Consider the following 25,833-nt stretch of genomic DNA (forward strand, 5'->3'; position numbering starts at 1 on the left):
CTACAAACTGAACAGCACTATACTCTCATTTTTCTTGACTGCCATTGGCTTTGGCTCCTCAGTTCCCTTTCAATTCAGTTCACTCGACATGCGAGAATCGCTATGGGGAATTCCTTCCGACGACTTAGTTGAAGCCCTTGTACAATAACACCAATCCTGAGATTGGCAATGGTGTTTGAGCCCCGCCCCTTTAGGCATGCAGTTGGCCTATATAAGCGGGTGCACGAACACCATTTCTTCAGAATTTACTTCCTTCAAGACAGCGACATCATCTCTCGTTTTGAAAGCCCTCCTTGCTTCACCGTAGAGATACACTTCTTCAGCGGATGGGATCTTCTTTGCAGATGCAGACAGGACAACTCATCGCCTGTACCACTCAGTGCATGGAGTAAAAAGACTCATCCCTCCCCTGCAGTGTTCCGGCGAAGATTCTCTCTGCCTCGCCGTCGAAGACGCTTCACGATGAACAGGTTCTTTGCTTCAAACGCTCACCGTTGAATAACGCAGTGCTTCAGCGAGACACCCCCGCATTCTGCAGCGTTATGGTAGGAGATATTGTATCCTTTTCATAAATACGTATTAATATGTTGATGTATCAAATAAAGAGCTGCTTGCGTGCAAGCAGATGTCGTTCTGCAAGTGTTCCGCATGCAAGCGGCATATCTCCCCATCAGATGAGTTTGCTGCCTGGGCCGCGCCCATGCCGAAGCGGCTCTCATAGAGACAGACTGCTCTCACTGTTAGGGCACGAGTCTCCTGACGCTCCGCTCAAATATCACCCTTGTTCTGAGGGACGATCCCGCCTTCCGCACCCTCCCACCCACCTCCTCTGTGTTAGATCCTGAGGGTTCACACAGGGAGGCACAGCGGGCCCGTGAGGTTGAGTTGGATGAAGTTGAAGAATATCCCACACTGGTGCAAGCCCTGCAATCCCCTCGAACTTCCAATGTAGCATCCATGGCAGTACAGTAAACACATGATGAGCTCCGCCCCTTTTTCAGAGTGCACGGCCTTATCACGTTGGCGGTTCTGTCGATGGGGATGACATCATGTCCCTTGCAGCATCAAATATAAGCGAGTGGTCCACTGAAGATGTCGCTGTCCCTTCCCCCAAATAGAGAAGCATGAACATGCCACTGAAAAGAGCTGATTTGCATCCCCTCATGGGTGGTTGAGGAGCTCGGTTTACAGTGGTCCCCTCCAGTCGAGCCGGAAATATCTCACCTGAATGAGTGATCCTCCAGTCTGGCCACCATCAGAAGACTGTGTCTCAAAGGGCAGGGCCATTCTTCCTGGAGATCCGGATTGCGTGTTAACTTGCCTCATTAAGTGTTAGAGGCCTTAGAGTCAGAGGACCGCAGTCCAAAACCAGCCGTCAACTCAAGGTGATACATGCCATGACAGAGTCATAGATGTGACACGAAATTTTGCGGTTGCCTCAAGATGGCGCTGCGGATCACAAAAAGTCACCGGTGACTCAGTCTGATAACTCACTGCTCTATTTCAGATCGGTGCCTGGTGGAGAACCCCACCCCCGCTGCTCAGGCTCCACCAAAGACAGTCGAACCATAGAATAGTTTCTGTGTTGTGTTAAAATAGAGAATGTTCTCACAAGAAACAGAAATGCACTCGCTGTGAGACGGCACATTAATCCACTGCTCATCCTCGCTGGGTATGCCGGGATGATAGACAAATGTGTTTTTGTGTGTTTTGTTCTTTAAAAAAAAAATAGAAATGTACTTGCTGTCGAGACACACATTCACACATGACTCATTCCCGCCAGGTAAGCCGTGATGGTAGACAAGTGTGTTCCTTTGTGTTGTGTTCACATAAACAATGTTAACACAAAGTGTCTGCTCGTGCTGTACATGCTCGACACACATGCACATTTACATGCTGTTTGCTTCCCCTCCCCGCTGGTGTTCTCCGGGAGGCTTTACGCAGGCTGTTTCTGTAAAAATCAGAAATGTGCTCTCTTGAAGGAGGCCCAGGATGTGGTGAGGAAAGCCAGGTCAAGTTTGGCACCAGGACCAAGTGGTACAACCTATAAGGTTTACAAACATTGCCCAGAGTTGCTACAATGGCTCTGGAGGATCATTTGGGTCATCTGGAGAAGAGGCAGGGCAGCACAGCAATGGAGATCTGCAGAAGGTGCATGGATTCCTAAAGAGGAGGACTCCAAAGACATAAGTCAGTTCAGGATCATCTTTTTGCTCAGTCTAGAAAGAAATATTTTCCTTAGCATTGTGGCAAAATGACTAACTGCTTTCTTCCTCAAGAACAAACACATTGATACATCAGTACAGAAAGGTGGCATTCCTGGAGTACCAGCTTGTTCAGAGCACACTGGAGTTTTCACACAGCTTCTCCATGATGCCAAGGAGAACAAAGGTGACCTGATGGTGCTGTGGTTAGACCTGGACAATGCATATGGTTCTATGCCACACAAGCTTGTCCAGGTTCTAGCAAAGATGAAAGACCTGATACAGGATTATTACTGTGAATTCATCCTGAGAGTCTCAGCAGGATCATCAAAAACAGACTGGCACAGACTGGAGGTTGGCATTATAACAGGCTGCACCATATCAGTGATGCTGTTTGCTCCGACGATGAATATGTTGGTGAAATCAGCGGAGCTGCAGTGCAGGGGTCCCAAGTCCAGGGCAGGGATTCATCAGCCACTAATCCAGGCATTTATGGATGATCTAACAGTGACCACTGAGTCAGTGCCTGGAGCTAGATGGATCCTGAAGGGGCTGGAGAGCCTGATGGGATGGGCCAGAATGAGATTCAAACCAGAGAAATCAAGATCCTTGGTGCTGAAAAAGGTTGAGTCATGGACAGATTTCAGTTCTCCATCACAGATACACCGATCCCAACTATCTCTGAGAAACCAGTCAAGAGCTTGGGGAAGGTTATAAATAGAAGCCTTAAGGATGTAACATCAGTCAAGAGCATGTGTGAGGAGTTGGACAGATGGCTGAGGGAAGTGGACAAGACTCCCAGGAAGATTTAAGGCATGGATTTACCAGCATGGGATTTTGCCAAGGATCCTGTGGTCACTGCTCATATTCAAGTTTTCAGTCTCCACCATCAGTGACCTAAAAAGGAGGATCAGCCTCTACCTAAGGAGAGTCAGCCGACCCAAAGGTCTCTGGTGCAGGGGTAGCAGTCAAGATTGGCAGGAAGTGGAGAGCAGAGGTAGCAGTGGATCAGGCAGAGTCACGACTACGATTCCCAGCTGGACTGGGAACTTTTATAACTCCCCGTTATGACAAAGTGCAGGGAAAGAAAAGACAGAAACTCATCCAGGATCAGGTGAGAGCAGCAGTTGAAGAGGAGAGGTCCAGGGGCCGAATTCACGAAACGTTCTTAAGAAGAAATTTCTTCTTAATGTCTAATTAAGTCCATCAAATCTGCACCAGTGGAACCTGGTGGATTCACCACAGTGCCCTTTTTGCCCAAGAAAGGGAACCCTTGAGCACATCATGAGCTGTTTCCCAAGGGCACTCAGTGAAGGAAGGTATCGGTGGCGGCACAAGCAGGTGCTCAAGACCATAGCAGAGGCCATCTGCAGTTCCATTACCAGCAGCTGGAAAGAGAATCTAGCAAATCCAGCAATCAGCTTCATTAAGGCTGGAAAGAAGCCGAGTAAAACTTCTAAAGCGGCAGCAGGGCTTTTATACACCGGTCAGGACTGGCAGCTGATGGTAGACCTTGGAAGGCAACTTAATTTCCCACAGCATGTTGCCAAAAAAAGGTCACAAATATTGAGACGCACACATTCATATGCTGCTCATTCTCCGCCATAGGTTGCTGAGATGATGCACAAATGTGTTTCTGTGTGTTGTGTTCACACAACCAATGTTCTCACACAAAAGAGAAAGACCTTGTTGCAAGAGATGCACACAAACATTCACACACTGCTCATTCCCCACCAGAGTTCGCCAGGATGATACACAAATATGTTTCTGTGTGTGGTGTTCACATAAGAATTTTCTCACATAAAAAAGAAAGCATTCACTGTATGAGATGCACACACATCACATGCTGTTCACTCCCTGCCAGAGTTTGCCGAGATGCTACACTAAATGTTGTTTCTGTGTGATGTGTTAAAGAAAGAATGATTCTTACAAAAAAGAGAAATGCGCTCGTGATGCCTTCTCGAGACACACAAATATTCTCATTTCTCTCCCCCTCCCTGCCGGAGTTCGTTGGGACTGGGATATTACACAGAATGTTGCTTCTGTGTGTTGTGTTTAAATAAAGGTGTGGCGTACACAAAGGTTCTACAACTGATGTCTTCCATTCCGGAGTAAGACGGCGGGCTTCGGCCCATTTTAGATCTGAGACGCTTGAATCGTGCGCTTGCAAAGCGCCTGTAACAATATCTCTAAAACAGATCTTACCGCACATCCACCCTCAGGCTGATTTGTGTCAATAGATCTAAAGGACGCACATGTACTTTCATGTACGAGTTGCACCTCGTCTCAGGCTGTTTTGAGATTCGCATTGGAGGGAACAGCTTATTAATTCAGAGTCTGTTCCTTGGTTCTCCACACTCTCAAAGTGTATTGATGTAGCGCTCGCTCCGTTGAAGCTGAATGGCATGTGCATTTTGAACTACCTCTGTGATGGGCTATTATTAGCCCGATCAGAGGCTCTGTTGTGCGAGCACAGGAATTTACTACTCTGAGGCCCAGGCTATACAAATAGCAATGTCAGACTGGGTGAAAAGCATCTGCCATCGCACTGTTAGGTCTTTTACATGAGACCTCTCCAACGCTGGCGGCACACCTGGCACCAGGGGCGCGTGCGCATTGGCATAACTCACCTCTGTCTGGCTGCTCTAGCACCTTGGACAGCTCCAACCTTTTAACAGCATCATGCTGAGTCAGGTCTTCTGAGAAAAGGTGGTAATCACGGATTCATTCAGCACAGGCTGAGGTGCACTGCCTTTGGCATCTAGCACTTCAGTCACCTGGAAATACTAGCTGTGCCTTGAAGGCTTTGCATTCCGAGGTAGCGAATCACCACGTTCTGATTCGATCGGACAACATGACAGTGGTAGCTTACATAAATGATGTGCCCTGCTGGGGTGAATGCCATTCTGCAAGCTACAGCGCTGTCCGCAAGATGCCTCTATGCGCTAAGTGCTGTGTGTTTACAAATTGGTGCTCTTCGCGTGGTGCAGACTCAGTGAATAGCTGAGATCCTTGCATTCCTCCAAGAGCGGCTGGATGCAGATCTCACAACATCGATGCTTAGGTAAGCAACTATGTCGACATACCATGCCCTGGAGGCTGGCTCCTCCATGGGCAGACATTTTCTATTTTTCAGTTCCTCAAGGGAGCGAGGCACCTAAACCCCCTCGCCCTGCCACAGTCTCAGCTTGGGATTTAAACCTGCTGCTGAAGGTGCTCACGAACCCCCCATTCTAACCATTGGAATTTGTTGAGTTGCATGTACTTTCACTAAGACCACACTCCTACTGGCTCTGGTCTCAGTTAAACAGGTGGTTGATATGGAGGCGCTGTCGGTTGACAGCTCATGCTTGGTATTTGGGCTGGGTCTTTCAAAAGCTACTGTCAACCCAGAAAGGCTATGTGCCTAAGGTTCTATCCACTCCCTTTGGGGCTCAGATGGTCCGCCTACAAGCCTTCTTTCCCCCACCGTTTAATTCAGATGAGGAGCAGTCGATGCATTTGTTTGTTATGCCCTGTGCGGGCATTACACATGTATGTGTAGTGCACCCTCCAGGTTAGGCTGTCGGATCAGCTCTTTGGTTGTTATGGAGGACACACAAAAAGCATATCCATCTCCAAGCAAAGGTTCTCTCACTGGATTGCTGATGTGAGTGCCCTCGCTTATGAATCACAGGGCGTGAGATGCCCTATTGGTGTGAAAGCACATTCAACTAGAGGCATGGCCTCTTCATAGGCAAGGACAAATGGTGTGTCCTTGCAGGACATATGCTTTGCAGCAGGTTGGTCGTCACAAGCACTACGTGGCATCCATCTCTTCCAAAGTCCTCTCTGTCTAGAGCGCTTATTGTTCCAACACTCATCAGGTGAGCCCATGCCCTTTTATTATGAGCGGGCTACCTGATATATGCATATTTTGGTACAGCCACCTGTATATAGGCTGTTGTTGAAATTAACACCCTTAGAAGCCACAAGCACTTCCAATAAGAAATACACTTCCTTTCCCAACCTTTGGTTTTGAAAGGGTTAAATTTAGATTGTATGTATTTATATGGTTCATATAGATTCCCAGGCTGAGATTAACCTCCATCAGGTTTTCACCATGTGGGGTTATTCATCAATTCATACACTTGAAGATATGTCTTTAATAAGTCACTGACCTGTAGGCCTGTGACTTCCTATTCTTTTTCAGGTGTTTATACCTCAGGGGGTATGACGTCACATAGTGCGGCATGATGGGACTCAGTTCCCCATAGCAATTCTTGTAATGTCGAGTGAACTGAATCGAAAGGTTATGTCTCCGGTTACCTGAGATGAAGGGAACGAGACATTGCTAAATCTAGCTGCACTACTACTTCAGAGTTTTGAGCAATGCGTTCTTGTCCCTCAGTCAGAAAATTCTGAAGAAATGGTGTTCGTGCACCTGCTTATATAGTCCAACTGCACGCCTATAGGAGCAGGACTCAAACACCATTGCCATTCTCAGGATTGGCCTTATTTTACAAGGGCTTCAACTAAGTCATCAGAAGGAATTCCCCATAGCGATTCTCGCAGTGTCTTGTTCCCTTTATCTCAGGGAATTGAGGTTACATGTGTAACCGGAGACATTATTTAATGTCTGGCCTTGGTGGAGGGCAACACATATTGATACATTATTTTTAATTTTCATAGAATCAGGGACTTTTCTGGATGTTCATATGGTAACATCATCATTAGAAATGCACTAGAATATTCATTATAAGGTTTCCTTTGGCTCATCCACTTTGTGGAGATCTCATACTTGAAACTTCATTGATTTAATTTCTATTTATTTTTATATTACTACTTATCATCATGGTCTCCTTTGGCTCATCCACTATGTGGAGATCTCATACTTGAAACTTGATTGAACTAATTTCTATTTATTTTTTATATTACTAATCATCTTATGAAATGAAATATCTAATAAACTGTACTGATGTATGGAGAGCGTTATATGCAGATGCTGCTAGAACAAAGATGTTTCTTTCATTTCACTGACATTCGGTGTAATATGCCTACAAATTGTCTCCTCACTCATATATATTTTGGCCTCTTTTAAGGTTAGTCCTTTATTGAGGCTGCTTTATAAACTGATTGCTTTGACATCCTAACTCATGTTGCATTAATTGTGATGAAGAAATCATTTAAATGCATTGATAAATATTAAACCCTTAAAGGAAACCATAAAAAAAAAATTAAATAAAAAAATTAATTAAAAAAGGACAATGGGGCGGCAGCCTTTTCAGTTTATGAAAAGAAACAGATTTACATTGTCTACATTTTCTATCTATTAGTCTCATATAGGCTGCTTATATTCGCTTATAGTTTAAATATTAAATTCAGACCAAAGAAATGTACTTGTTAGCAGGAATATTTTGTGGATTAGACAACGGGCAATGATAAACATGTCAAATGATATTGGCTAAACTCTTTCATCACAAATCAGATTAGCAATAAACCTGCATAAGCAATGCAGTGTGAAACGGTCAATAGGCCAAGCTTCCTGTAGGGGTCAGTATTACACCTAGCCAGTAAAGGTAAGGCTTTATGTTCTCGAAACACTGTGTGCAGACATGTGGCCATTTACACACCTGGCATTTCTTCAATATCTGTTTCTAAAGAAACATTCTTACACACGTGCATTAAAAATCAACATCCACATCACAGCATTAACACATTTTGCGCACCAAATAAAAATAATCATACAGTAATTGATACTCCTCTTCAATTTGCCATAGCATTATCATGGAAGAAATTGAAATAAATTAACCTAGATGGCGTGATGTTGAGTATGCGATGTCGTTTAGCACGTCGCACTTTTTTTGTTTTTTTTTTTTACTGCAAGCTCCGATTCTCAGCACAAAGTGAGAGGCACACACCCTGTCAGTATCAAAATCTGTCTCTGTGGGGAAAATGGTAATGAAACACTCGTGATGAAACTCTTACAGGAGCTCACAGCTTGCTCGCCTGCTCTCAAATTGCCATCTAGGAATTCTATCAAAATACAACAAATTGGTAACAGAAATCTCTTACGTGTTAGTACGGATGCCTGGAACATAATAAACGCTGTAGACTAAATCAATACAAAAATAAATAAATAAATAAATAATAATGATAATAATAATAAAGACATGCAAAAATCTGTGCTTTTAAATGGCTTTCCTATATTGAATTGCTTTACATAATATTTTATCTACAGTTGAAATAAGAAGTTTACATACACTTAGGTTGAAGTCATTAAAACTAATCACTCCACAGATTTAATATTAGCAAACTATAGTTTTGGCAAGTGGTTCAGGACATCTACTTTGTGCATGACACGTGTAATTTCTCCAACAATTGTTTACAGATTGTTTCACTATTAATAGACTATATCTCAATTCCAGTGGGTCAGAAGTTTACATACACTAAGTTAACTGTGCCTTTAAGCAGCTTGGAAAATTCCAGAAAATTATGTCAAGCATTTAGACTATTAGCCAATTAGCTTCTGATAGGAGGTGTATTGAATTTGTGTACCTGTGGATGTATTTTAAGGCCTACCTTCAAACTCAGTGGCTCTTTGTTTGACATCATGGGAAAATCAAAAGAAATCAGCTAAGACCTCAGAAAATTGTGGACCTCCACAAGTCTGGTTCATCCTTGCGAGCAATTTCCAAATGCCTGAAGGTACCACGTTCTTCTGTACAAACAATAGTACGCAAGTATAAACATCATGGGACCACGCAGCCATCATACCGCTTAGGAAGGAGACACATTCTGTCTCCTAGAGATGAACGAAGTTTGGTGCGAAAAGTGCAAATCAATCCCAGAACAACAGCAAAGGATCTTGTGATGCTGGAGGAAACAGGTAGACAAGTATCTATATCCACAGTAAAACGAGTCCTATATCAAAATAACATGAAAGGCTGCTCAGAAAGGAAGAAGCCACTGCTCCAAAACCGCCATAAAAAAGCCAGACTACAGTTTGCAAGTGTACATGGGGACAAAGATCTTTTTGGAGAAATGTCCTCTGGTCTAATGAAACAAAAATTAAACTGTTTGGCCATAATGACCATCGTTATGTTTAGAGGAAAAAGGGTGAGGCTTGCAATCCAAAGAACACCGTCCTAACTGTGAAGCATGGGGGTGGAAGCATCATGTTGTGGGGCTAATTTGCTGCAGGAGGGTCTGGTGCACTTCACAAAATAGATGGCATCATGAGGAAGGAAATTTGTGTGGATATATTGAAGCAAAATCTCAAGACATCAGCCAGGAAGTTAAAGCTCGGTCGCAAATGGGCCTTCCAAATGGACAATGACCCCAAGCATACCTCCAAAGATGGCAGAATGGCAGACAACAAAGTCAAGGTATTGCAGTGGCCATCACAAAGCCCTGACCTCAATCCGATTGAAAATTTGTGGGCAGAACTGAAAAAGTGTGTGTGAGCAAGGAGGCCTACAAACCTGACTCAGCTACACCAGTTCTGTCTGGAGGAATGGGCAAAAATTCCAGCAACTTATTGTGAGAAGTTTGCGGAAGGCTCCCCAGAACATTTGACCCAGGTTAAACAATTTAAAGGCGATGCTAACAAATACTAACAAAGTGTATGTAAACTACTGACCCACTGGGAATGTGATGAAATAAAAGCTGAAATAAACAATTCTCTCTACTATTATTCTGAAATTTCACATTCTTAAAATAAAGTAGTGATCCTAACTGACCTAAGACAGAGTGTGTTCTACTAATAAATGTCAGGAATTGTGAAAAACCTCAGTTGAAATGTATTTGGCTAAGGTGTACATAAACTTCTGACGTCTTCTATCTATCTATCTATCTATCTATCTATCTATCATGCTGTGAAAAATGATTTGCCCTCATCCTGATTTCTTGTTTTTGTGTATATTTCATACGGTTTCAAAAATTCAAACAAAATCCAACAGTCAGTCTGACTAAACACAAAATAAAGATTTTAAATGATAATGCTATTTATTGAAGCAAAAAAGTTATCCAATACCAACTGGGCCTGTGTGAAAAAGTATTTAATTACTAAATCCCCAAATCTATGAAACTGCATTCATAATGGGGTTCAGATGGATTAGACACACCCAGGCCTGATTATTGCCAGCCCTGTTCAATCAAAACAACACCTAAATAGAAGTTTTTCAGCATCATGAAGTTGGCTAAAATGTCTCACCCAGTAGCAGACTATGCCAAGGTCGAAAGAAATTCCAGAAATGATGAGGAACAAGGTGATTGAAATACATCATTCTGGGAAGGGTTACAAAGCTTTTTCAAAGGCTCTGGGACCTCAAAGAACCATGGTGAGATCCATTATCTCTAAATGGAGAAAACCTGGCACAGTAGTGAACCTTCCCAGAAGTGTCCGACCTTACAAAATTGCTCCAAGAGCACAGTGACGACATCCAGGAAGTCACAAAAAAGTCAAGGACAACATCCAAGGAACTGCAGGCCTCTCTCACATCAATTAAGGTGTTCATGACTCCGCTATCAGAAAGGCAATGGCCAAAGCTGGCATCCATAGAAGAATGGAGAGGCGAAAACTTCTGCTAACGCAGAAGAACAATAAGGCTCGTCTGAATTTTGAGTTGAAAGTGGAACTGTTTGGAAGACAGGTGTCCTGTTACATCTGGTGTAAATCAAACACAGAATTCAACAAAAAGAACATCATACCTACGGTCAAGCATGGTGGTGGTAGTGTGATCATGTGAGGATGCTTTGCTGCTTCAGGGCCAGAGCGACTTGCAATAATTGAGGAAAACATGAATTCTGTTCTGTACCAGAAAATCCTAAAGGTCCAGTCATCAGTCCGTGAGTTGAAGCTCAAGCGCAACTGGATTATGTAGCAAGACAATGATCCAAAGCATAGGAGTAAGTCAACCTCTGAATGGCATAATGAAAGTAGAAATAATAGAAGAAATAACTCGGACAACAAAATAATCACAAAACTGTGATTCTCCATTAGTTTATATAGCAGTTGCAACCTGGCATTAAAAAGGTTCACAATTCTCTCAAACACTGTCTAGCAACAGAGAAAAAGTTTTACTTACATCTTCAATACAAGTTGTCTGATATGTCTACTTTTTCACAGATATTTAGCTTATTCTCAGACGTTTCACTATCAATGGTGCAGAAAGATATGCGAGTTTGGGGGTTAGATCCTGAATCCTTGCATCAAACAATCATCTCTAATTTTAAAACAATATGAAGGGAAGACCAGGGCTTGTTATCACGCTTCATAGGTTCCTAAAATCTGCCAGACTTGAGTTTTGAAGTTTTAAATCACATGAAAATGATAGGGATTCTTCTCTGTTATCCTTTTGGTTCTGTTCACTATAGAGTTTTCACCCTCCTTCTCCAGCAAAGTTAAAGTAAAATGAAATATAAGGTAAGCAAAAACAACAACAAAAAATATTTTTAGGTGCACCTATATGCTTAGCAGGGATCAAAGGCATAATGGGATTTCACTAAGGATGAGACACATTCAAACTGCTTTAATATAAGGTACATGTAGCAACACCACAAGGCGTTAAAGTGAGCATACTGTACTTTTAGCACCTTTTCAAGTCAACAAAAGAAGCATTATCACATCTGTCCTCTGTGTGCCCTGAGCCCTGGTCTCTTTTTTTTTTTTTACATAGCAACAACATGACAACAGAAGGTCAACATTTGGATTGGAAATTAAGGTGAACAAATCCTATGCTTTTTTTTTAACTAGCAATTTTCCTTGCAATGTTTCTGTATTAGGTGACATCTGCACATAAAATTTATATAGATTTATATTTATATAATATATATATCCATACTCTTTTGACAGATTTGTCTACGATGAGCTTAAGAACCACCGATTTCTGGAAGAAAAAAGCTGATTTTGCAAATGCCTATTTTACAACAGTGTAAACTAATTGTACATCTTTGGAGGGAAAGTAGCTCTCAAAAGACCAAGTCCCTCCACTTCAGTGTGAATGCTGTTGAAACACATTAAAAAAAGCATTGACAAATGTGTGACTTGACAACCGGTGACTTGGCATTAAATGTAACTTCAACGGCAGCTCTACAGCATCCCTCGGATCAGAGATTACCACATTTGGCACATTTTACAAAACTAAGCACAGATCATCCAATGGCTTATAGAATAACCAGTTTTCATGCCTGAATGGTGGTTGGTTGTGGGGGGGGGGGGGGGGGCAGTTTGTCTAAATATGCAGAGTAGAGAATAAATGGACAAACAGGCCTGAAAATGTTCTTATTGTTGCCGTTAAACTCTGTCCAGGCAGTGATGCTCTGTCATCAGTTATTTGTAGGAAAAAAAAAAATCCACACAAGTGCACGCTACACATTTGAATTATATCCATTCTGCTGCATATCTTATACATAGAAGAGAATGCTGGAGTTGAGTGAGTGTATTTTCCTTTCTCTTTTAAAATACAGGAAAATAAAATGACATAATGAGCCACAGGGGAGAACACAGTAGTCTTTGCGTAATATACACAATGCACCTTGTATCTACATCTGTAATATACAAGTACTTTACACCAAAGAAGTTAAAAAGGAGGTACAAAAAACAAGCAAATAATAATAAAATAAAAAACATGAAAGAAAAAGATATAAAGGCTAAAATTGTGAGAGATCACTCCAAAAAAAGCATGGTTTAATGTAAAGAAATGTAATAAATTGTGTGAAAACTACTTCCTTTATTTTCTTGTGCTTCACATAAACATCCCATCTCTGTGCCACATATTTACTGCTTTCCCATTTACATCCGTTTTTCATTTAGATTCCCTCCACTGCTTTGAAAAAACATCAAAGTTCTAGTGGTCCACTCAGTTAAACATGTTCCTTGAGCCCCTTGGAAATCCCTTCCCTAAAATCTTCTCTTTTTTCAGCACTTTCCTAACTTTGCTCACAGGCTGAGTGGCAGCCAGCAGTGGTGCGAGCACTGAACCAAACTGAAGGTATACATGTGAGAGATGTCTACTAGAGTTCATGCACATGCTGGGCTGGTCTCGGTGTATTGAGTTCATAGATCAGCCTCCAGCCTGCCTTTATGCATCTACACCCAGGAGTCCGGCGAGGCAGGGTAGTGGCTCGTCTCGTAGTTGAGTTCACTGTAAGGGCGTGATGCTGAATAAAAGTCCACATAGTTCCCTGTGGACTTCAGTCCCAGGTGCATGGTGCCGTCACTGGGGGGTGGGGGGCATTTATGTGCTTGGTCCTCATAGTACGGCTCCTCAAAGTTGGCTCCTGGGGGAGTCTGGAAGGGAGGATAGGCCTCTGGAGGGTTGCCTTGAGCTGAGACCTGACAGAAAAAATGAGAGATTAAGTACTCCTTTGGGTAGTGACATCATTCTGCTACATGCTAGTTCGAAAACAGAAAATGTATTTAAAAATCCAGTCAAGAATATTCATTTGTTTTTTTGTAATAAAGTAGAAAAGCAACAATTGCACTGAAAAATATTATTTTTGTTAATATTTTTTTGTCTTGTCCAATAAAAATATCAAAATATCCTTAAAATAAAGCCCAAAGTATACTTCGGTCAAATGCATCCACGTACAGGGTGCGTGACACAAATCTCGTCATTAGCAGAGTGCTCGAGCACTGAACGCGAGCAGCCATATTTTTCTAACCGCGCATCTTTGAACGCACAGAATGTGAATGTGCCTGGAATTATTTGCACAAATTTGTGGACCCACAAGGTGGTAATTCTCACATTTGAGCCATTGCTGTCACGAAGAAATGCTAGAAGAAGTTGTTGTGGGGGGGTGGGGTGGTGCCGCCCCCTCATGCCTCGTGCCGCCCCCCCACAAGGTGCCGCCCTGGGCAACTGCCCATGTCGCCCATACCTAAATCCGCCACTGACTGTCAGTCATGAGATATTGTCCATCAGAGAAGTACATCAATCAGCGCCAGTAGTAGGAGTCCAACTGTGTGGTCTAGTGGTAACTAATTCACCCCGTGCATAAGAGGTTTAGGGTTATAATCTGCCCACGTGCAACTTTATATTTTAATTTAAAAAGATTGCATCTGCACCTCAGTGGATGTATATCTTGAGTAGGGACACATTTGTTTAGATATTTCTATGGGATTCGACTGAAAAAGTGCACGAGCTGCTGAACTCGCAGCAACGAGGAGCGCTCCCTACCCATTCTCCTTTGCTCAAGTGCATCACTGCGGCACATATGTTGCTATCTTCTTAAAAGGTGCATTCAGTGGTTTGGAGCCAATATAAAAAGCTTTACACATTAACAAATTAATTGTGTTTTTGTGAAGTTTGATCCGAATGGTGTACACATACATGAGATGAAGACTGTACTCATAATAGTTGTCTATAAAAGTGTTTTTATTATACATGGTGCGGGTCACCCCCTTCAATGCGTTTCGCCGTGTTGTTTCACTAAACATCGAAGAACAGAATCCTCATGCTAATTGGCTGCTGCCTGTGTAGATAGATATGCTTGGTTATGCTTAGAACATTGTTTTTGGTGACGCGTAGCATGAAAATAATCAGAATGAGCTTTATTTCCAAGTATGCTTACACACAAGGAATTTGTCATGGTGACAGAACACAATGGAACAAACTTATTTATCGTGCTTTAGCAGCGGAGACAACGGGACATCCAGTAGCTGTACTGCCAAAGAAGCAAAAAAAGGTCTGAAGCAACTTGCTTCAAGCAAGAAGACAGAAAATGGTAATGGTAAGGCATCTACGTCTTCACTCGTTTATTGCAAATTAGATTTTATGTAAACCATGACGTTGGTTGCTTGGAAATAAAATAAGTTCTTCAAATACAGTATTCATGGACATGCTAAATTTGATCATCAAAAACAATTCTAATCTTTCCTTTACCTTGACATTCTGTATCGCTAGATAATTGAGGTTTATTTTACACTAAGCAGTTCTCTAATAAAGATAATAACTGTCTTTAGAAATAATGTGAAACGATGACAAGATCTCCAAAGATTACTGATATAAGGGACAATAATAATCTATCCTTAACAGTAGAAGCATGTTCACTTAATTTCTGACGTTTGTTTTTAGGCAAAGCAATTATATTATAGGAGTAATAAAAAGCTTTAGAAATTACCTCAAACACCAACATTTTCCAGATACAAATGATATTCCAAAGCTGACAGAGGCAGCAGAGACGATCATGCGGATCCACGTCAAAAGATGGCAGTATAGCATCTAACACCACTGTAACATCGGTACTTAAAGTACACGACGAAGAGCAATGCTAATGTTAGCTAGAGAACTACTGAATGCCCCTTTAATACTGTATAATTAACACTTATGTTGTTTAAAATTAAAAGCAGTTCATGAGCATGCAGTTGTTATTTTGCTAGCCATCTTGAACTGATCTTTATATGTCGTTCTTTTGATAAACATAGTTAACTGATGAATGTAGTTACACATACTTAGACTATACATAACAGACTGCACATGTGCGAGAAGTTGACGAAAGAGGGATCCCTTCTAGACAACCAGCGACCGTGTGCTCCCATGATGCACTGTAAATTACATAAACGAGTCGTCTCCCTTCACCCTTAAACTACTTATATATTTGTACATACTGGGGTATTTTGCAATAAACATCAACTATATTTTTCTATACTACTATAACAACAACAACAACCTAAAACCAAAAGTTTTATATATTTCCATAGGTTTGTATTTAAAGACATCATTTGCAATGTTTTATGGCAGTGGTTCTTAACCAGGGGGCCGGAACCAAGTAGACTTGTTTTTTATGAAGAATATACATAAAAATTCCCTAAGTTAAGGAAATATCTTATAATAGATATATATTATAATATAAATATCTAATAGCCTACATGGGGGGCCTTTGAATATTTTCTCAGACAATGGGGGGCCTTGGAGTCAAAAAGGTTGAGAACCATTGCTTTATGGGATTGTAGTTTGTGGCTTCATGAAAGACGGTAAGTACACAGCCTTGTACCTTTGCCTTTATGTCCGATTTTGAAATACTTTTTTGCCTCAAAACAAAGTTTGTGATGTTGTGATTCACCTCGGAGCTGGTTGGTTTGGTTCATGGCTTACAACTCTTTTATGAAGGATTTTATTAAAAGTCTATGGAAGAAATGAATGGGGGAAATACTTCCGTAACCCAGAGGGCTGAAAACGTGGGCGGTCACTGTTGCGCTCTATAGCAGTCGTAGCATGCACATACCAACCGCCTGTGTATGCACACACCTTCAAATGCATTATACTTTGACAGGCTCCTGCGACCTTCGTGAAGACGCGAGGGAACAAGGACAGACCGAAAGGGAGGACCTTGTACTGATACGCCCGACCCTCGAATGCAAACCGCAGGAAGGGTGTGTGTCGAGGTAGAATCGAGACGTGGAAGTACGCGTCCTTCAGGTCTACCGCCGCGAATCAATCTTGATGGCGGACGCTCGCTAGAGTGCGTCTTTGCGTCAGCATCTAGGACGGGAGTCTGTGTAAAGCCCGGTTCAGTACTCACAGGTCCAAGATTGGCCGCAACCCACTGCCTTTTTTCGGTACAATGAAGTAGGGGCTGTAAAACCCCTTCTTCATCTCGGCCGGAGGGACAATCTCATCAGACATACCGGCAGGTGGGGCCTCGCGGCGGGGCGGAGCCTGAGGTGCCACACCGTGTCGTGGCCGTGCTGAGTTCAGGGATATCGAAGTACTTACCTGGCTCCTTGTGACCACCCCCGGAACAGGCCTGTCCTCGTGACCCGTGGAGACTGTCACATCGGGGGTGGATCTGTGCCACAGCTGGGCGCTCAGGGGCGGAGAAACCGCCGCTGGAGCACCAAACCTGCCAAATAGAGTGGTGGACGGTTGTCGTGATGACGGCTGTGCACACCGGATATGTGACCCAGGGAACAAGGAAACCGCTCTTGCTGAACTCTTGGGTACTGCAGCCACTTGGGCATGCAACGCAATTAAATGCAAAGGTAACAAAAGATTCTCCTCCCGGCCCTCGACCGGGGGATGGAGTGGTATGCTTACCAGCTCCAGAGCAGCAGGTTTCGTCGTCCCTGGGTCACCCATCTCAGGGGCACTTCGAAGCCTTTCACGGGTTCTTGGCGGCCGCAAGACGGGTGGCGTCTGCTTCCTGTGGTGGGCTCCACGCCGGGGCCAAGCCGAAGGGGCGGGCTGTGGTGGAGCCGGTGCAGTCACCGCAGGGGGACGCCTTTGGCGACGAGCAGATGGGGTGCGGGATCTTGAGCCGCGCCGGGGCAGGATGTGCCGGATAACCTCCGTCTTCTGCTTCACCGCTGAGAACTGCTGGGCAAAGTCCTCGGTGTCGCCGGACTGGCCAACTTGGGAAATGGGGGCAGCAAGGAACCATGCCTTGTCATCTTCTCACATACTCACCTTCGTCGCCCAGAGAGCGAGGTCGGTCACCGAGCGCAGCTCCTGCATCAATCCCGGGGCAGAACTACCCTCGTTCAGTTCCTTTAGCACCTTGGCGGACTTGCAGGAGAGCTATGGCATGCAGGGCGGAGGCGGCTTATCCAGCGGCACCGTAGGCCTTGGCCGTCAGAGGCACCGTAAACCTACAGGCCTTGGACGGGAGTATTGGGCACCTGTGCCAGGTGGCGGCGCTCTGCGGGCATAGGTGCACCGTGAGCGCCTTTATCCACCGGGGGGATTTCCGAATAGCCCTTGGCCGCCCCACCATCGAGGGTAGTGAGGGTGGGGAAGCTGAAAGATCGGGACCGGGCAGTAAGAAGTGCCTCCCACGACCTTGTCAGCTCTTCATGCACTTCTGGGAAGAAAGGAACGGGGGCGGGGTGTGGCTTTGAGCGGCGCCGCGAGCCCAGGAACCAATCATCGAGCCGCAAGGGTTCAGGGGAGAGCAGAGGGTTCGACTCTAGCCCGACGCTCACGGCTGCCCGGGAAAGCATGTCGTCATCTCCGCATCAGCCTGTGACTGGCCGACCGCACTCCAAGGGAGGAGCCCAGCTGAGGCTTCCGCGTCCGACTGGACGAGCCCACTCTCCGATGCTGCGCTCGAGAGCTCATCACCTTCGCAGGCTCCGAATAAGAGGTCAACTCGCCGTGAGATGAACCAGCGGACTCATCCGGAAGCCCGATCGGGGCAGACGAGCGTGCTGGGGAATGGGAGGTCCGTGGGGGGATACCCGGTGGAGGTGGTCCCATTGGTGTCCCGAAATCGCCCCCAGTGCTAGCCGCGCTGGCCTCATACCCGTGGGTTGAAGGACCGAGGCGGGGAGCCTCTGGGGTGGCTTGCTTTCTTATGAAGGTAAGCCGTGACCGCATCGTTGCCATGGACATGTTCTCGCAATGAGTACATGACCCATCCACGAACGCTGTCTGAGCAGTGCCCAGACACCAAAGACAGTGATCGTGACCGTCAGAAGGCGAGAGATAACGAGCGCAACCAGGAATAACACACAAAGGAAAGGCATCTTTAAAAAGACGCGTCTTTAAAAAGATGTTCCGTGTGTGCCGCTCTTTTAGAGAAATATACTCTTTTATTTCTGCCGCAGCGCCCAGGGGAATTCTCTGCAGTGCACCAGTGCAGGGGGGGAGAAGCCGCTGAAATGCGCCGTCAGATCCAGCAGAGGTGAATGAACAGTCGTGGGAATTCAGCTCAGTGAGCATGACCGTTCGGCTCCGAAGAAAAAAATCTGGGTGGTTGGATACCAGCTCCTTATATACCCGTATGTCTGGGGGAGTGGCATGCAAATACCACTTACCGATTTTCATTGGCCTTTTATCAAAGACCAGAGGTGTCTCGGGCTCCCAAGAGTGACCCCTAGTGTCACTACATCGACACAACGTCGAGTGAGTGACAGATAGGGAACTTAATTTAACATACAGTATATTCCCTGAAAACTTCTCTTACTGTATTATTTTACACAATTTTGTTTCTCAAGTACATATATCTTGTTTTAAGTGTGAGTTTTACATTAACTACCATCTACATAACCAAACAGTGCAAAAATAATTTAAATCTTTATTTTTTGCCTTGTTTTCCGGTTCAAAATCAAAACATCCTTACAACAAGATACATTTACTTAATAAGACAGTAAGACTTGTTCTCAAAAAATAGGAAAACTCAAACTTAACCTAAACAATGCAAAAATAATTTTTATTGTTATTTTTGCATTGTTGTCCTATACAAAATCAACTCAACCTGAAAATAAGGTAACATTACTTGAGAAACAACATTTAGGAAGCTAATAAGATTAGTTTTCAGAAAATATACAGTATCTTAAATTAAGTTTATTTTTCTAACCCCAATGGCCATTGTTTGCTTCTTGTTTTAGACATGAACCACAATAAATTTGTTAGATTTATTCCTAAAACAAGAAAAAAAGAAAAAAGAAAACGATTTGTCAGTGGGATAAGAAAAATAAACTTAATTTAAGATATATTCTCTGAAAACTAATCTTATTAGCTTACAGAATGTTGTTTCTCAAGTAATGTTACCTTACTTTCAGGTTGAGTTGATTTTGTATTGGACAATGCAAAAATAACAAGAAAAAAATATTTTTGCATTGTTTAGGTTAAGTAAAAGGTAATAAATATAAAAAGCTAAACAATATAATAATTGTTATATATAACAATATACTAATATAATCAGGAAACTAAAATAGGGTAATTTAAAATATATAAATTAATTGTTTTGTCCTATTTTTTTAGGAATAAGAATAGCAATATGAGCTACACATTACAACTCTAATGTGGTGAACTCACCTGGTTATGTTTAATGTCATCACCCGGAGACATGTAAGCACCTCGGAACAGAGTAGATGTTCCACTGGAGATCTGGGCTGCAGAGAGAGGGAGAGAGAGAGAGAGAGAGAGGGTGAATTATGAAGATTCACAGGGGATGTCTGACTGCAACAGATGTGCAGACACATGAAGTTCATAACTTTTGCTAAGATAAAGGATTGAAATTTTACACAAAGATGAAAGGGTGAAATATCAGACATGTTTATGTGGAATAAAATGTTTAGAGCTTAGCGCTGTAACAGCATCAGTATTACTAGGTTACTGCAAACTGCAGCACTCAGAGGTAATTCACTGCCTTCGCTTATGTTATATTTGATGGGCTGTCTGAAAATCATTGTCGACTCTGTCAGTCATTTGATGGTTGTTATATGAAACTGTTAACCTCCCACTGGAGGACACTGAACTGCAGGCTTACCTGCCATGGCGTCTTTTCTGGAGGTGTGCTCGCCCTTGTTTCCATGGTAACCAGAATTGGTTCCAGTGGACTCATAGTCTGTCTTCCTCTCCTTCAAACTCATCATGTCTCGAGGGGATGTGGGGGCACTTGCTAAAAACACAAAAAGCCAGCCAATATGATGAGTTTGGGGGGAGTGGGGAAGTGTGTTTGTCCTGGTGTAAGCATCCTGTTAATTCTTTACAACATTTGAAAGTTCAGTGAGGTCTCATTCCATCAAGGGATCTTTTATTTTACATAAAACTAATTTTAGTTTGTGACTTTTAAGGTAAACAGGTGTCAGTGCTTGGTTTCTAATTGCTAAATGGAATTGGTCAGGTAATTGATTGGTTTTGTCTTGGGTCTGTACTCCTTAATGCAACAGTAATTTATTTCAACTTTCTTGCCAGTTTTGTGTTCTGTGAAGCTTTGGATAACTGAAATAAAGCATATCAACTTTCTGTCAAGAAATATGATTGGAAAATACCAGGTATTTAACAAACAATTTCAGGTGATGAGGACATATGAAGGTAACACTTTACAATAGCTTTCATGAAAGGGATAGTTCACCCAAAAATGAAACTTCTGTTATCATTTACTCACCTTAATGTCATTCCAAACTCATATGATGTTCATCCGTGAAACACAAAAGGACATGTTGGGCAGAATATTAGGGTCTGACAAGCTTGATCACCGTTCACTTTTTATTTTGTGGGAAAGAGCAGTCTCAATTTCATTTGTCCGCAGAAGAAAGAATGGATGAAATAATTTTCATTTTTGGGTGGTTTATCCGTCTTATAAATAATTTCTAAAGATTATACTATGCTTTACAATGGTTCATGTACTTTCAAATATGAATTTACTGTATAAGAAAATATATTAATCAAAGTTTAATTGAGCAATAAGGTAGGATAAGTCTGTGCTTTAGGCTAAATGGTGTTATTTTTTTAATTTAGGCATAACAAGCTGTTGAGTTCCTTATCGCTTATATAAAATGGTTACTACATTATAAAAAAATATTAAGAATATCATTAAACGTCCTATTTTATTAAGCAAAATAATCAAGTGCCATCCTTCCATTAGAATACAGTCCCTGACATGTAAACCTACCTAGTGAGGTGCTGCGCAGTGATATACACAGTATCTAGGTGAACAGTTGTTTCACGTCACGTGATAATAATATAATAATAATAATAATAATAATAATAATAATAATAATACTATACTGTGTATTTTAGCATAGTTGGAACACTGTATTGACCAATTATTGTTTTAAATGACATTTATAACTATTTCAATGTACATTATACATTTTACAATGTATTAATGGGCCTCATTCATGAAACACGAGCAGAACTAATATTTTCCTGCTCTCGACCATGTGTAAATCATGCGTAAGACATCCAAATGTTCTGTGTTCTTTCAGACAAGCTGCCATGACTACATTTTGATAGAAGTGAAATCAATTAAGTCTGCCTGGTTTCATGAAATTTACGTGAACATAACAACATTTTTGCAATTCAAAACTGATGTGCTGTATAACAAGTTTGGCTGCAGTTTTACAGTGAAATATCCAGCTAGTGGCTCCAAAAGCAAGTAAAATGGTGTCGTATTCAGACGCGGTTTTTAAGTGAATTTTAGATTAAAAAAAACCCAAAAAAAACAAAACACTCCCTTACCTAAAACTTTAGCCTGAACCTAAAACAGATCACTTTCACATTCTTCTTCTTGTGTTTTTGGTGATGACAGTGGTGATGACATGTTCTGGCTGCCTCTGATGGCAGCCAGAACATGTGATGACAGTAAGTTCCCCACTTTCTTTGTGACCACACCAGCATGCTTGCTAAATTAAAATTGTGTGATTTGAATGCTCTTCGTTGAAAACCCTTTCATTACTGTTCCGCGTATCCCTCTTAGCATGAACTAGTGTGTCTGATGCCTTTGTTATAGTGCTTTTTCATGGCCATGGATTATGATCATTTTGAATGAACGTGCACATGCCCTGTATTTACAAATGTTTGGGATTAACTATCATACACACATTTTACTAACAAATCTGGGGTGTACAGTATGAAGTGTTTGTGAATCTGAAGGAAAGTTTTCGTGAAGGTCCATTTTGCTTGCAAATTACTCAGAATTTACTCATATTTACAAAAGTTTCATGAATGAGGCCCAATGTCTGTTCGCATTATTAATAAAAGTTAATTATAAATGCTTATCCATATCCTTAACATACACTGAAAATGAATTTGCACATAAATCAAAATTGTCATTTCAGTTGTAAGATGTAAGAAACAATTTCAGAACATGGGATTTCATTCAATGAAAAAGAGTTACTTGTGGACCATAATTTTTAATTATTTGCATGTTAAATATCTGGACTCTTGAGGACTTGTTCTACCAGTGCATCTATTCTTTTTTCAGCATGGCTTCATGAATTTGTCAGCTGGCATGCAGTCTGCAACCCTGCTTGGACATCTTACTTGCAAATGTACTGATTTTCATGTCAGTTCCCTGAGAATTACCCCTTGTAAATTTTTAAAGGTGTGAGATTCCCATTTGGGATAGTACCCCACCACTCCATGTTTAGTAGTAGGCAGAACAAATCTGCTTCCTCTTTTTTTCGTCCCATGAAATGTGAGGACATTATCAGCATTTAATATTCGGGTTGCCCATGGAGTCTACAGAAAAACACACTTATCAAAAGATTTATCCTTTTTAAATGCATGATCCAAAATCATGTAAAAGTAGGACGAAAATATGATCTGTCCTCATAAGACATTGAGAGTAAAGTTAGCTAAACACTCTGCCACTTTCTTATAGAGGCAGATTTTGTTTTGTAAGCTTTAGTCTAACAAAGACAGCATCCTCGGCATATAAAAAAAAAGACTACGTAGCAATGTTACATTTAAAATAAGTGGATAGTCAAGCTCCAATAAAAACAAAATAAAAAATTTGGTACCAATTTTCATTTTCATAACCATCAATTCATAACCGGTAAATAATTACCTAAATTTTAACACAAACCTATTGTATGGCTTCAGAAGACTTGGAATATAGTGCACGAGTCAATGGACTACTTTTATGATAATTTTGTTTTGTTTTTAGTTGTTCTTTTTTTTAAGCCTCAAAAATTCCTACTTTTGTGTTCCACAGGGGAAAAAAGTAACAGCATATGAGTTTGGATTAACATGATGGTGAGCAAATGATGACAGAATTGTATTTTCTGGGTGAACTTCCTTTAAAGCAAACTTTATCAACTGAAACACAACTAGAGAACAGACAGTGCCTGCTAAACAAAGCCTGGTTTAGTTAAGCAGAACAAACTCTTATTTAGCACAGTGAAATTAGGATATGCAAAGCAACCTAGCATACAGTATAGTACTCGTGCATTCTCCGAAATGAACAAATATCAGCAAGTACCCTGATCATGATGTTACTTCTATGATCACATTATGGCATGAATAAACCACACTTATTTTAGAGTCCTGTAAATGTACCTTCATAGATTCCAGAAAAACATATAGTCTACTTCTGAGCAAGAGATAAAGATGTTGAAGTTAATAGAGTGCTAAAGAAATGTCAATGGTATCACCTGCTGTCAAAATGGGGTAACATGGAACAGCTCTCACCTGATCGATTATTGGGTGAGGTCCGTACAGGAGAGATAGATGGAGTGCGAGAGGAGGAATAAGGTCGTTGTCTGTCTCTCTCGATTGTAGATGAAGAGCCAACAAAGTGATACTGAGAATAGCCATCCTGTCATAAAAAAAAAAAAACTCAGTCACTAGTGGAGTATGTTAGGCAAAGCAGAATGACGAATAACAACAGTAGCTAATGAGATGTGGCATTGACAAACATTTCTTGTCCCTCTTAAGTCACAGAACTCTGTATAATACTTCAACAAGCAGTATGGTCTAAATGGCTGTAAATGTACAATATATGTGAGAATGGTGAGGTGTTTTATGAATGCACCACCTTCTTATAGAGGCTTCGCAAATCTCGGTACTGCCACATGCTGTTGAGGACTTGGGATGCTGCTTTCACCACCTTTGGTGTGTGTCTGTAAAGAAACATAGAGGGAGAAAATTAATGCAATATGCAGCCCTGTCTGCAACAATATAAGCAATATAAATAGCGAACGTTCCGTTTCTTATCCATTTCTGGTGCTGTTAACATAATAGATTGCTTCATAATTCAAAAGTGTTTTGCTAAGTTTGCAAACCTAGATAATAAAACCCCATAGTACAATTTGGAAACTAGAAAATATACTGTATCAGCTAGATAAATAAACAGTGTCGGCACTCATTTGCTGACTAGATGTGGACTGTAAATCTTTATTTTGTCTTTCTCTTAGTTTGTGCAATTTTCTTTCCTAATGCGATAAACTCTAATACAAAATAAACTCTAAAGGGAACCATATATACTTTAACATTTAAATGTTGATCCCACTGGTGAATATCTATGAATATCAAATAATTTAAACAATGATGATCATAACAACTAAAAAAAACAAGTTGTCTTGTAATGCTGTTACTATTACAGTGAACTGATCCAGTACAATAATGGGAAAAAGCTAATGAAAATAAAATACAAAATGTAACACTAGACTTGCTACTGGATTTCTAGTATGTTGAAATCTCAAGATGAGCTTCTGATTCCCTTCAAGGCAACTGCTGCTTTCCATACTATCAGAAATATCTGCTTCCAAAAATTGGTCTCGCAAGTTAATATAATTGCTAAAGTGGAATTAATTAACTAAAGTAGCTTAAGTGCAGTAGCTTAACATTTTAATATGAAACAATGATTTCAGTGAGAGAAGCACTGTATGGAGGGTCCATCATGCCCTCTTCCCATTTGAATGAATCTGTCCATTGACATCTTAGGCAGAAAACCGGGTCATGTCTACATACTTGTCTCCTTTGCTGCGGGCAATGCCAATGAGTTTCTCAATGCCTCCGGCGTCACGTAGGGCCTTGGTGTTTTCCATGTTCTTGGTGATGACCTCATGCAATGCGCAGCAGATCGCCGTGATAGTGTCATCAGACATGCTCTTGCTGGTGCTGCCGGTGCCAGTGCTGTTGTTATTGTTTCCCCCTGGTAGACGATGAACCAGATCCCTCATGGCATACTTGCCTTTGGGTGGTGGGGGATGAGGTGAACAGAAGAGAAATCAGAGAAGACTTTTTGTTAACAGCTGTTTACAGAAGTAATATTTAAATGTGAAGTGTGTAATTTTTTCAATGTGAAAATACTTTCTCCAGTCCCAGCTTAATATGAGACAGCTGGACTCCCTGACAAAAGCAAAACACAGAAACTACACCAACACTGAAACCCCAAAATTTTCCAGACAAATTTGTTGTTCATACATGTGTAATCTTCACACTATGTTTTCTCTGAATCAGAGCGTAGTAGA

General features: G+C 41.8%; 1 protein-coding gene and 1 pseudogene across 7 annotated transcripts in view; one reads left to right on the top strand and one right to left on the bottom strand.

The window, feature by feature from the left end:
* Positions 1-1,393: 1,393 nt before the first annotated feature.
* Positions 1,394-8,019, top strand: LOC127440322 (uncharacterized; annotated as a pseudogene).
* A 3,152-nt stretch (positions 8,020-11,171) lies between these two features.
* LOC127440320 (catenin delta-2-like) overlaps positions 11,172-25,833 on the bottom strand; it is a 150,535-nt gene continuing 135,873 nt past the window's right edge. For all 7 annotated transcript variants that reach the window (XM_051696841.1, XM_051696847.1, XM_051696845.1 and 4 more), the window contains 6 exons: positions 25,331-25,553; positions 24,396-24,480; positions 24,050-24,176; positions 20,400-20,531; positions 19,946-20,022; positions 11,172-13,521 (listed from right to left, as the gene is read on the bottom strand). In XM_051696841.1, the coding sequence (XP_051552801.1) occupies positions 13,276-13,521; positions 19,946-20,022; positions 20,400-20,531; positions 24,050-24,176; positions 24,396-24,480; positions 25,331-25,553 (890 nt within the window). In that variant the 3' untranslated portion in view covers positions 11,172-13,275. The remainder of the gene's footprint in view (positions 13,522-19,945; positions 20,023-20,399; positions 20,532-24,049; positions 24,177-24,395; positions 24,481-25,330; positions 25,554-25,833) is intronic.

Source organism: Myxocyprinus asiaticus, chromosome 5 (assembly GCF_019703515.2).
Source record: "Myxocyprinus asiaticus isolate MX2 ecotype Aquarium Trade chromosome 5, UBuf_Myxa_2, whole genome shotgun sequence".
In the NCBI taxonomy this organism is placed as follows: Eukaryota; Metazoa; Chordata; class Actinopteri; order Cypriniformes; family Catostomidae; genus Myxocyprinus; species Myxocyprinus asiaticus.